We start from the raw sequence: 10,384 nt of genomic DNA, 5'->3' as shown, positions 1-10,384 counted from the left end.
CGGGCGAGGGCAGCGGGGCGCGATGCCCGCCTGGGGCCGCCGGGGCGGGCGGGAGCGCTGCCATGAGCGGAGCCATGAGCGGAGCCTGGGGCCTCGGCTGGGGAGCTCCGCCGTCCCTCAATAAACGCCCTGCGCCGAGTGTCTCTTGTCCCTTGCAGCACGCTGCCAGCTGGTACCTCCCTCCTCTCTGAAGCGTAACCGGGGAGGGGGTGGAAAGCAAAGGAAGTTTGGCATTTATTTTTTTCGTTAGATTTCGGAAAGGGATTCCTTCTCCCTCCGCCCGCGGAGGGCTGCAGGACAGAGTGCGGTGGCGGAGGAGAGAGGGGCACAGCTGGAAGCAGGCTGTCCGGAGCCTTGCCCCCCCCGGCCCCGCCGTGTACCTGGGGGTGCTGGATGCAAGCTCTGCGGAGCTCCTCCAAGCGTGGCAGCGGCGGCTCGGCAGATGTAGATGCGTGCGTGTGTGTATGCTTAACCCTTTCTTGGCTCCTCGGATTTGTACCATGCTGAAGATCCTCACCAAAAAGCTCAGGAACCAGACTTTGAATGAAATTCAACCTTTTCAGCTAAAGGTAAGAACAGCCGGTTTTGTCTTGGTTGTTTTTTGCACCCTTCAGGTAACTAATAACGGGTCCTTGCTTGGGAAGCTGCTGACTTGCAGTGTTTGTTATGTTGGGCCAGTTTCCTTTCAGCCAGTGTGCTCAGTAGGAGCCGGCCTAGGCTGTATTCCTGTTACTGAAGTCCCGTTCCTTTGCTTTCAGAATTACCCTGCACGCTTCAATAGGTAATACAGAAAGGTGGATAAAGACAGATGTATCTGTCTGTGCTTTAGAAGTATTTGCTTTTAATGGGGTTCACGTTTAGCTATACAGGCATTTACCCGTCTAGGTACCTTTGTATGCATGCAATCTGTAGTCTCCCAGCCCTCACCAGGCTCGATCCCCCCTGTGCTAGGTACTGTACCAACACAATTTGCCTAAAATGCCTTTCAGCTTGTTATTTGCATTTCTCTCCCTTCTGGTCCTAAAGGCTGGAATCTGAGCTGAAGTTTGCAGTCAGGCTTGCTGCATTGACCCATGGCTTTCCAAACTCTTCTTGCATCCTTTCTTAGTGTTCAAAAGAAAAATGAGGATCACAGATTCAGGATAAGGAATATCTAAGCCCTTCCTGCCAAATGCAGGGAGGAATTTTTGAGCCATATGCAGTGGGATAAAAATGGAGTCATGATGATTTGCTTATAAAAAATTACTAGATCCTGATTTGGCGAAAGTGTTGTGAACCAAGGGACACCCCCCTGAAATGCGCAGTTACTCTGGATCGGCATTAATACTGCGGGAAGTATAGCACCTGGCCCTAAATCGAAGAGGGGATCTGGGAAAAGTAGCAGCCCTTGTTGCCTGAGTTGGGGGTTGGGGATCCGTATACCAGACTCTAGTGGAGTCTTTTGTATGTGTTACACAGAGGCGGATTGCTGTGTGGCTGCACTTCTGCGCAGTCACTGGACACGCTGATGGCAACTTTGTTAGAAACAGTGCTGATGTTTCCTCAAAGTTTGCTGTGCGCTTGTACTTCTTCCTGCGGGGATTGCATATTCTGTGGTTCTTGGGGGAGCCAGGATTGGATTTTATTTTTGGAAATAAAATAAGGGCAATGCTTTAGGTTGTGGTGGATGGATTCAGTACTGAGTATCTCTGCAGAGGCAGTGGGGCTTTTCTTTCAAATGCTGTGTTTCTGGGCCTCGTGCCTGTGATCGCTTCCTTTAGCTTTATTGTTTGCCTCAGGTTGTGAAACCATGAGAATCTTTGGAAGGAGCTCTCAGGGGTACATACAGCCTTCAGGATGCTTGGAGGCATGCAGGAAAACCCGCAGGAGTGGGTATCTGCAGCCATTTTGTTCATATCGGTGCCAAGGTTTTGTGCTGCAAACAGGTGGTCTGCATTTTTGCAGGCTCAATAGAGAAGAGAGACTTAAGCTTGCACTGTTTCTTGCAAGGCGAATGCATAGACCATCAGAGGTAATGTTGCAGCCTGCCGTGGGGAGCGGTACAATGACTGGTATACATGTGTATGGGCAGAAAGCCAGACTTTCAAACTCTGGGTTTATATATGTTTTGTAGGCCTTTAGGGACCACGTGCAGCTGCCTGGTCTCGGTTGAGCCTCGTACCAGCATACTAATCATTTAACAGAGCATGCAGTGCTCTGTCTTAGGTGTTGGGCCAGATCTCCTTGCAGGTGCGGACATGGGATAGGTGTCACAAGCAGTGAGTGGTGTGGGAGCTTCCCGTGGCTGCACTGTGTGTGGACCCTGTGATGAGGCCAAGTGTCCTGTGCCATCTCCCTCTGCTGCCTTCAGATAGTGTGGCGCTGCCTTCTTAACTTCCTCACATCGGCCTGTGCCTGTTGCAGGTCTGTACGTAATTCTGGCATGTGTGGTACCTGCATTATTTCAAAGGTCCAGTCTGCTGTCATTGAAACCTAGTGAAAAGTTAGTTAGGTGTGAGCATAAAAGCAAGTCTGTAGTAGTGTCAGTGGAGAATGAGCAACTAGTTTGGATAGAATAAAAACTGATCTGCAGTCACCACCCAAACCAAAAGCTTTATGAGCTTTAAAAACCGGTGTGCTTAGCTGCTCTTCTCCTTCATGACCCCCTTGATTTTGCACTTTGTGACCTTTGTTAGAAGTTCCCAAATTCAAGGCAAAGCAAGCTGCTGTTGTGTTTCTAGCTTGTGACAGTACTGCCATTAGGCAAAGTCCCAGGAGACTGTCCTTGGGTAAATTGTCAACTCATTTTTTGTAAGCTGGGGAGATTTGACCAACCTTGGATTGGCATCCAAGCTTTGGGAATCTTTTCCGGATGAAATTTCTGCCCATTGTAAAGATCTCATTTTGGTACTGCATGTTCTGAATTGGTTTAGTATGGCTGTGATAGGTCTTCCTAGTCTTCCCCCACTGGGAGAAGCTGAGAGGCTGCCATTGCCTCCTGTAAGCGAAACCAGGAAATATGCAAGCTTTGGGTGTTGATGTAACCGAGTTTCTGTACTAAAGTTGGTCTTTAGGCAGTTGACAACTAAGGCTGCTCAGAGGGCTTTGACTTAAGAGGTCTGCTGGTTTGTGCTGGCATTGCTGAGGCAGTTACTGTCCCTTTACAGCCCTTTCACCAGAAGTCACCATAATGGGAAGGAAAGGATTGACTGACTGACATTTCACCTGCTGTTGGGTTAGCATGCACTGCTAGCTGTTTCTGGTAGGGGTGGCTGGGCTGTGAAGCGTGGTGGTTAGGGTTCAAATTTGAACCCTTAGCTTTGGAAGACTGGTCCTGCTGACCTTGCTGTCTCCCCACTGGATGCTTGTGCCCCTGTAGCGGGGGCGGCTCAGTGGCAGCGTGTCTACTCTTGAGCTGTTGTGGTTCATAGTCCAGCCCGTTGGCTTAGAGTCCTTCAGCTGCTGCAGCTAAATCCAAGAAAGGATTGTGAATTGGAGCCTTGTACCTCAGCCTGCTGTTCCACCTCTTGCTTCAGTGGTCTGGTGTTATTTGCTAGAGATCAGGCTGAATTCAGAAACCTCCGGTTTTTGGCTGGCTGTTAGAAATCGAGAGCCAAAAGCAGATCTGACTTTACAGGTTAGGGCTCTTCTTTGATAACAGCTGGCAATTGGGTCTGTTCCAGAGCAGATTTTCTGGGACAGGCGAGAAGAGTGAGAACAGGGGGTTGTCCCATACTGCAGTGAAATGCTTCAAATAAGGGAAGTGAGAGAGGCCTGTAACTCATGGCCTGATTTTTTTTGTTGCTTGCCCACTATTACAGGCTAGTACAGTTTTCTGTTACTTTATTTCATAATTTTGGACTAGTAGCCCTGAGAAGTCTTTCCTGAATTATAGGTCAAATTTTTCAAGGAGCTTTTAAAATGCATATCCTGGGGTTGCATGTGGGTTTATGTGACAGAGTACTGATACTGAGCCCTCAAAAAAAGTACTATCCAACTGACTTGGTGAGCTCTCTACAAATGAAATGTCTTTTTCATCCCTGCTACTTGGGACAGGGGTTTCTTATGCAAATGCATTTCTTCCAAATCCTCCTTCAACTCTTGTGCCCTTGCATGTTTGTGTAGTGGCTGAAGTGTAGGTGTCCATTTCCCAAGCTTTGCTTGCAAGGAAGCTCTTTGGGGCAGGGAGCATCTGGTTGGAGCAAGTCTGTGCATTGCCAGTCAAACTAAGCCCTTAATTAGCGGACCTAGGTGTTATCAGAATGAAACAGTTGGATTGTGGTGTGTTTAAAAAATGAACTGGCTGGGACATGCAGCTGAAGAAAACTGAGCTCTTTAAGGGTGGCAATTCCATTCCAACTTTGCTGTTGACACAACTAACTTTGGAGGCGATGCAATTGATGTTCTAATCCAGAAAAGTTGTTACATTACTTATGTACTTGGCGTATTCCTTTTTGTACTGGGCAGAGGTACTTAAGACATGTTTGTCATTTCCTTAATGTTGATCAACGAAATGAAGTCATATGTAAGTCCGTTCTGGTAACAGAGAACCGCATTTCTCTGCTACGTAACTTTAGCCTTGTGCTTGCTTACAAGGGAACTATGGACTAGGCACTAACAAAGCCACCGTGTCAGCTCTCTTCGTGCACCCTTGCAGCTTGTACATGTGCATACACAGCACTGGGGACCAGCAAGTCATGTCAGTTATTTTTTGCTGGCATCTGCATCCGGAGTCCATCTGGCTGGCTAGCCCTGATGAGTGACTGGGAATCATCCCAATCCTTCCTATATGAAGGTGGTTCAGTTGGCTGTGCAAAGCAAACCTGGGCTCGCAGGGAGTGACTTTTGAGTCGCTGTCCTGGTGGTAGCTGGCTATTCTGCAGAGCCAGGAGTGTGTTATTTAAACTTTTTCTCCTCAGACCAAAAAAAGAGTGAAGTAGCATCGTTAATATTGATGCACAGTGGGGGTGCTTTCACAGATCTGTGTAAGGGCTTATGCTTTGTATGAATGAGGACAGATTAATTTCCTTCTTTCTTTGGGTTGACTGCATGTCACGTGCTCAGCCAGCCACTGGTCTTCAGGCTGACTGAAGACAGCTTAGCGCAGTGAAAATTTAGCTTCGTCTGTCTCCTGTTGTGTATGTAGGCTTTCTCTCCTTCATGGGTTTTTCAGCACATCCCACCAAACTGATTCATTCCTCTAGGGCTGGAGGACTATGTTTTACATTAAAGCTTTGCTTTTCTTCCTATTAACACCTGGTAACATTAGATGCTTCTGGTTTGTCTTGATCTCACTTTGGGGGGGGGGCGTGGCAAGCACTTTCATTAATGTAACTGTGTAAGTACAGTTTTGGCTATTGGAGTATTGATAAATATGCCGAAAGTTAGGTTTGTGATAATTTGGACTAAAATTAAGTGTGTTAGAAATGTTGTGATAGATACTTAGCCAAGGCAAAGAATAGAACAAGCAATCCCAGCTGCTCAGAAACCTTAAGTTTTTGAGACTTCTGCTTGAGGCGTTGTAAAATAACAGGTTTGCAATTCTTTCTACTTGGCTTCTAAGCTTTGAATCTCCAGGGGTTGTCATCTTCCCTGTGGAGATGTCCAGCACCAATAATCTCCTGTAATGACTTAATTCTGGAGAGTGGGACTTCAGACAAATTGCAGATTATTGCAAATACAGCATAATGGGAAGTTCATTGACATAGTTAATAGTTCAGGGATAGTTCAGTGAGACATCCTCTCAGCTGGCCTTTTTTATGACTGGTATGAAAATATAGGCTAGATTTATAAAAAGAAATCCACCTTCCAGTGTCACAAAGAAATCTCATTACTTTTCCTTATATTTCTCTATTCTTGATTTTTATTTGAATGAAAATTTGAATTCTGAAAATGTAATACTACATAATTAATTTTTGCATTTCAGTGAAAACCGATCCATTTTGCTTTGCTGGACAGTGCAGTTCTACTTCATTTCTTGCTGTCATGCACAGTCTTAGAGCTCCTGAATTTGTTGCACTGTTTGGGATGCTAGAAGTTTTCCTGAGCAGGAAAATAGCTTGTATTTGAAGTGAAAATAGAAAGCAGACCCAGGTCATAATTTATTTTAATTATGGCTCTTGCAAAACAGTGGGTTCACCTTTTTTTAAAGTAAAAAGCAAGGCTCACATACACTTAGGGACATCTCTGTGGAGTGGTGGGTGGGTAGGGCACACTGCCGTGGCATGCCAGTATGGCCAGCTTCTCTGGCTCTTCCTGGAGCATGCTTGGGGTCACAGAAGTGTTGTTGGGATGCCTCAGTATGGGAACCAAAGGCTGTATTCCCTTTTCAGTGGGAAATACGCTCCTACCCACAGTGTAAGCAGCGCCAACCCCTCCTACCACATGCACTTATCTGTAGCTCCTGTTCTCCTGTTCAGTGGGATTCAGGTTGCCGGGTGACCCAACTCTTCCTAGCAACCAGCATCACAGGTATGTGTGCACTCAGGGCTGTTTTCTGCAGTGGTAACTGTTGTACGTGGCCGTGGGCAGAGCCTGTTTGTCCTCTTGCCACCGTTGACCTGCAGGTTCAGCCAGCTAAGCTGTTTTTGAATAGGCACCAGCACCACCCACAACTGCTCAGCATGAACACCCAGGCAAGGATTTAGAGAAAAGCCAATTAGTTGTGACCTTTATCTGCACAGAAAGCATTCCCTGTGCAGTACGAACTCTGCTGTGACCCAGGCCTAAAAGTCAATGTAACGGACATATGGCCCAATGTGACCTATGTAGAGCTGTCTCCATGCCAGTCTGGGCACAGGCCTGCCCAAGCTGTGGGGACACAGCACACAGGTGAAGCACAGTTCAGTGAAGTCTGTTTCTTCTGGACCAGCTTGGTCACTGCTTGGGGGTGGACAGCTCAGGGTGCTTCTGGGCATTTCTGCCCTCTTGTGCTATGTTCTTCTTGCGTTTCAGACCCATTATAACCTCCCTGCCATGGGCTGGTCTGTTTGGACATTGACCTGGCCTCCATGTGTACCTTAGTATAAACATCAGACTGAATTGTTCAGTTGTTTTGGGACAGGCATTTTGAGGCTGAGGCAGAGGGAATGGAACTTACATGGTGAGTAGTCTCTCTTCCTCCTCTGTAATTACTACACCATACTAAGCACTTGGACAGGTGAACTTCAGGTGTTTGATCTTTGAGACAGCCCTAGCAGCATGGGGATGCTACAACAGAATACCCTTGTGTGGGTACATCATGTGAAGAGCTCACATGGTTGTCCAGTCTTGATAGCTTCATGGAGGGTGAAATACTGAGGACATTTATGGAAACTTCTCAGTGGACCTTGATGCAAGAAAGTATATTGAATGGAAAATATGCACCGAAGCTGCCACATAGCTGCATGTGCTATAGTCCAAATCCTGGGTCTTCCTAGTTGTTCTGGGTTAGCATGGCAGAATGTCATTTGGGGGTGGCAGGTGCTAAAAGCCTAAAGAAGGTTCTGTGAGTGACTGTCAGCTTTGCCAGCAGCTGGTGTGGACCAGTCTTTGTTTTCAGCACTCTTAGCCAGCCAGCCAACCCACCATCCAGGCTCACTGTAGAAATACAGTCCTGCTGCAGAGCCCCTTGCCGAGATTTGAGCTGTGGTGGTGGGAACAGAGATTGATGCCTATGCCCTGGTGCGTACCTTCTAAATGAGTGTTGTCAGCGAGGAGATTATGTGAAACCTGGCGAGGTGTCCCTCAGGCTTGGTGGACTGTGAGGCTATGGATTGCCCTCTTCAAGTGAGCTGTCATTGTGTGGGACTGGCATGATTGGGTTTTTGGTTGTTATACCCAGCAGACACACCTGAGAAAAGCCCATTACAGCTCTGCCTGGGATCGCCTCCCAGCTGTTGTTCCAGCATCAGCCCATATGAGAAGATGTAAGAATTCAGGGCTGGAAACACTTTTGGAGGAAAAGAGGAAATCAGTGCCTGAGCCTAGGTGGCCTGAGGAGGTTTTTATTAGTCATGTCTCCCATTTCAGGGATGGGGTGACCTGAGGCTTGTTGCCTGACTGCAAGGTAGATGGTCCTTATCTGAATCTAGATTTATGGAAGGACAGGAGATGTCCAGATAAAGTACTCCCAAATACCTCAATATTCATTAATGTCGCCAATGAGAGTAGATGGACCTTGGTTTCTGACATTTCTAGGGAGCAAACTATTGATTGGCCTTGTGTAGCTGATTAATTGATTTGACTGGGCTACAGCCCTGGTTTTGAACCACTGATTTCAAGGAGATCACAGAATTAATGGCATAAAGATCCTATCTCCTCACACTCATTTTGTTCAGAAATCTGTCTCATCTTACTGCTTCCTAATGGGGTCACATTGTTTCCATGATGCAGGCTATATTTTATTTAACTGATGTCCTTCTTGGCATCAGAGGTCACAATCTGCTAAGCTCTATATGGCCATAAGATGAGAAGAAAATTTCCTTTGGTTGATTGGAGAATTTCCCATCTTGAGGAGAAGTGCCAGACAGGCAGCTAGATCCTTCAGTTTGCTGAGAGTGTGTCTGGATGTAAGCTGGGAAAATATAAAATAATCCTTCCATATCCTGTCACCCAGTTATTACACACAAAGCCAAGTGGTTTTTCCAGACAGTTGTCTGCAGCCAGACTGTTTCTGTGTGGGGTTTCTTTTTTTTTTTTCTTTATTCTTAGGAGTTGGTTATTCTAAAGAAATAAAAGTTCTTTGGCCAAAGGCCAATTAAACAGGGGAGAATAGTGGTATTTGGTGTGAAGCATATGAAGTGATGTAATTTAGAGGCTTAAAAGTTCAGCAGCTTCCATGTATATATTTTTGACCCTTTATTCTGGCTTGGAAAGAATAAGCCATTCTTGGGAAACCCCTCAGTGGTATTTTGCAGAGAGCTGCAGTGCAATTCAACTTTTCCCCTGTCTTTCACCTGAAATGGTATGTGGTGGTGCTGATTTAGTATGTGATGCTTGGGCACTGTGTCAGTAGCTATCTGTGGTAAGTGAGGTGAGTTGGATCTGCAAGAACACATTTGGGGTTTGTCCTGTGTGTTCCCTTGTATTACGATGCGGCAGGTAAATGCATGTTTTGTGTGGCCTGCTTCCATGAATGGGGCTTAAGAGCTCCCATCCCGGTTTAGACCTACAGTCTGTTTCCCCCGGTATCCTATCTCCTGCAGGTGCCAGAGGTGGGCACCTAGGGAAGGCTGTAAGAACAGCACATACTTTGGTCTCAAGGACTTCTTGAGCGAGAACTGCAGTCTGTGCATTAGCAGCCCAGTAGACTACTTCTACCTAAACCTGGCCTCTTCCCCACTCCAAAATCTATGTAGGGTCTTTGTATCCAGAACATCCTCTGGCAAAAAGTTTCATACCTTAACTACATCTCCCTGATGTAGTTGGTTGTTTAGAACCTGCCTCTTACGAATTTAATTTCATGCTTTCTGGCTCATATATTGGAGGAGAGAGTAAACATTCAAATTCTGTCTCTGTTCCACTCATCTCTAGCCCATCCCTCCATGTGCAGGGTGAAGAGACCACCCCTTTGGCCAGATTCTTCCAACTAGGAACCACACAATGCCTGCCAGGAAAGGATCTGGTGCAGGGAGAGCCACTGCAAATTTTTACATAGTCCTAACTCTTACTTTAAAGATGCCTGACCAAATGGATCAAATATGTTGTCTTGAAGGATTATCCTATATTACTGGCTTGCTCCATGATAAAACACAAGAAGTTTGGTGTAAATCCATAGAGATGAAACGGCTTATGCCTGCTTGCACTCAGAAGGGTTAATGTGGGATTTCTTAGAGGAGCAGAAGCCTGAAATGTCTCGTGTGCTCCAAATGATTTTCCAGCTTGACTGTAAGGCATTGTTCCTTGTGTTTGCAAATCTGGCTAATGTAGTTCTTTATGGCTGAGCAGAGGTGAGTGTCAAGTGAGGTCTCCCACCACAGGCAGCTTCTCCTCAGCTAATGAAGTATCTCAGGGCAATGGCAGTTGCCCTCTCTGGGTCATTTGAGGAGGGAATGGAAAAACTGTTACCAGATGTGTTGTTTATGCCAGCTGCTGTCAGCTGTACTTCCCTGGTAGGGGGGACCCATGCAATGCTGGGGAGTTGCTGTAAACTGTCAGAGAAGCTGGCCTGTGCAAAGGGACCTTTTCTCATCACAGCAATGTAATGACTGAGCTGGGCCAGCGGGGATGGGGTGTGTGTTGGGAGGAGTGTATTTAAATCCCTGTGGCCTAAGCAGGAATTTTTTAGCAGCCAGCTCTCACCCTCCCCTCTCTCAGTACATCTATTACAGATAAGATCAGCTATGCTATAGGTGTCCCTCCAGTTTTAGGTGTCCCTTGTACTGTCTTCCCCTTATGTCTGAGAGGGTTGTTAGCCTGTGATAAA

At 46.6% G+C, this 10,384-nt stretch overlaps 1 protein-coding gene across 3 annotated transcripts in view; it reads left to right on the top strand.

Moving 5' to 3' along the window:
* The first annotated feature begins 6 nt into the window (after positions 1-6).
* The window catches only part of LOC104135630, a 60,671-nt gene continuing 50,293 nt past the window's right edge, over positions 7-10,384 (top strand). For all 3 annotated transcript variants that reach the window (XM_035889018.1, XM_035889017.1, XM_009649300.2), the window contains exon 1: positions 7-569. In XM_035889018.1, the coding sequence (XP_035744911.1) occupies positions 465-569 (105 nt within the window). In that variant the 5' untranslated portion in view covers positions 7-464. The remainder of the gene's footprint in view (positions 570-10,384) is intronic.

This window comes from Egretta garzetta, unplaced genomic scaffold (genome assembly GCF_000687185.1).
Source record: "Egretta garzetta isolate BGI_Z169 unplaced genomic scaffold, ASM68718v1 scaffold561, whole genome shotgun sequence".
Taxonomy (NCBI): domain Eukaryota; kingdom Metazoa; phylum Chordata; class Aves; order Pelecaniformes; family Ardeidae; genus Egretta; species Egretta garzetta.
The sequence above is the reverse complement of the archived record's forward strand: the minus strand, read 5'-3'. Positions and strand labels throughout refer to the sequence as shown.